This window comes from Nematolebias whitei, chromosome 17 (genome assembly GCF_014905685.2).
Source record: "Nematolebias whitei isolate Nwh7 chromosome 17, NemWhi1, whole genome shotgun sequence".
Classification (NCBI taxonomy): domain Eukaryota; kingdom Metazoa; phylum Chordata; class Actinopteri; order Cyprinodontiformes; family Rivulidae; genus Nematolebias; species Nematolebias whitei.
In genome coordinates, this window is record NC_056514.1 from 41,800,253 (window position 1) to 41,802,351 (window position 2,099).

The 2,099-nt window shown below is 51.5% G+C and overlaps 1 protein-coding gene across 1 annotated transcript in view; it reads left to right on the top strand.

Annotated features, from left to right (window-relative positions):
* nudt13 (nudix (nucleoside diphosphate linked moiety X)-type motif 13) overlaps window positions 1–2,021 on the top strand; it is a 2,370-nt gene extending 349 nt beyond the window's left edge. Inside the window, 7 exon segments of the mRNA XM_037690983.1 lie at window positions 143–285; window positions 453–560; window positions 650–795; window positions 899–1,024; window positions 1,166–1,277; window positions 1,484–1,638; window positions 1,763–2,021. Of these exon segments, the coding sequence (XP_037546911.1) occupies window positions 143–285; window positions 453–560; window positions 650–795; window positions 899–1,024; window positions 1,166–1,277; window positions 1,484–1,638; window positions 1,763–2,011 (1,039 nt within the window). The 3' untranslated portion in view covers window positions 2,012–2,021.
* Window positions 2,022–2,099: the final 78 nt, after the last annotated feature.

The following is a 2,099-nucleotide window of genomic DNA, read 5'->3' on the forward strand; positions in this document are numbered from 1 at the left end:
CATGGATTGATCATTGGTTGATCATGGATTGATCATTGGTTGATCATTGATTGATTGATCATTGGTTGATCATGGATTGATTGATCATGGATTGATCATTGGTTGATCATTGATTGATTGATCATGGATTGATCCCTCTCAGGTATGTGCACAGGCTGAAGGAGGATGATGAGGCGTGTGCCGCAGCGCTGCAGAACGGTTCCGTGTTCTTGTTCCACCGCCTGGTTCCGCTGCTGCAGAGCAGAGACACAGGAAGCTTCTCACCTGCTCCTCTCACCTGCTCAGGTATTCAGCTCAGAACCGGGAGCAGAACTTCAGTTTCTCACAGAACCAAAAGTAAAAGCTGAAACGAACAACAAAGTCCAGATGGTCTGGTAGAACCGCAGGGACAGAACCAGAACTTTTTTCACCGTCAGCGCCTCACGTCAACTCTTCTTGTTTTTATCTTCTAGATGTCCAGTCTTTACTGCAGAAACTTGGTTCTGATGGATCCCTGCTGAAGGAGTCGGTTCTGGTAGGTTGTTCCGAACAGAACCAGGCCCAGTTCTGTCTGGATGTTGGTAAGAACCTGGTGAAGCCTGATTTACTTTCATACTCTGAGAACTTTGAGCACTGAGATGAAAACCTGAATGCACCAGTTTGAAATGAGTTCTGGAAGTTCTGGTGTGATGTTCTGGTCCATGTTCAGGAGAACTAGATCGACCAGCAATAGAAGAAGAGTGCAACGGAACCTTCATGGACCTGAGGAAAGCCTTCTTTCTTCTAAGTGGACCCGAGGCACCTCTTGTGGCCAAGGTGACATTTGGACTTTGAGGTTCTGGTCTTCGTGACGGTCCAGAAACTCAGCTCCGTTTCGAGTGATCTGATCCAAGTTCTGGTTCTGGTGTCTGATCTGCAGGCTCAGGCCCTGCTTCGCTGGCACCAGATGAACAGGTTCTGTGGTGCTACAGGCCAGCTGACCCAACGGAACCGGGCCGGCAGCCAGAGGTTCTGCAGCAGCAGCTCCATCGTCTACTACCCAAAGGTAATGAGTCAGAACCAAGTCATTGTTGGGGGTCAGAACCAGAACCAGACCAGAAGAAAACCAACCTGGATTGATTTACTTCAGTGGAGAAACTGCTTCTTTTTTGTGGTTCTGATCGATCACTCACCTGTTTACCTGCAGGTGTCTCCGGTGGTTCTGGTGCTGGTGTCTGATGGGTCCCGCTGTTTGTTGGGCCGACAGTCAACCTTCCCTCCTGGGATGTACAGCGCCCTCGCTGGATTTGTTGACATGGGTCAGCCTCACCTGTCTGTCTGCTGGCTCACCTGTCTGTCTGCTGACTCACCTGTCTGTCTGCTGACTCACCTGTCTGTCTGCTGACTCACCCGTCTATCTGCTGACTCATTCTCACCTGTCTGTCTGCTGACTCACCTGTATTTCTGGCTCTGAGACATCCCCATTTGAACCTTAGACAGGTGTGTGACTGGTGTGTATGTCCAGGTGAGGGTCTGGAGGAGGCTCTGTGCAGGGAGGTGGCAGAGGAGGTGGGTCTGGAGGTCCAGAGCATCTGCTACAGCTCCTCGCAGCACTGGCCTTTCCCTCACAGCTCTTTCATGCTAGGCTGCCATGCCACCCTTAGTCCCGCCCACTCTCAGGTGACTCACACACACACATTGTTTAGAAATGTCCTGGACTGGGTAACTGGTTATGAGGGACACCTGCACTGGACTACCTGCTGTAGGGAAGTTGTCATGTGACCTGCTGTGGTTTCCTGTCCAGCTGAACGTGGACCAGTCAGAACTGGAAGATGCTCGCTGGTTCACTTTGGAGGAAATCAACTCCGCCCTGCAGGTGCAGGCTCCACCCATAAGAGGTGACTGTCCTGCCTTCTGGCTGCCTCCCAAGCACGCCCTCGCCCACCGCCTCATCACAGAGTGGAGGGACCGCCAGAGACACGAAGAGGACACGCCAAGGACACGGGATGACAGCAGAACGCATCGAAAAGCTGACGACAACACGTGCGCCTGATTTATAATCCCAACATGTTCCAGGTTCAGAACATGTTTAGAACCCGTTCAGAACATGTTTAGGACCCGTTCAGAACATGTTTAGGACC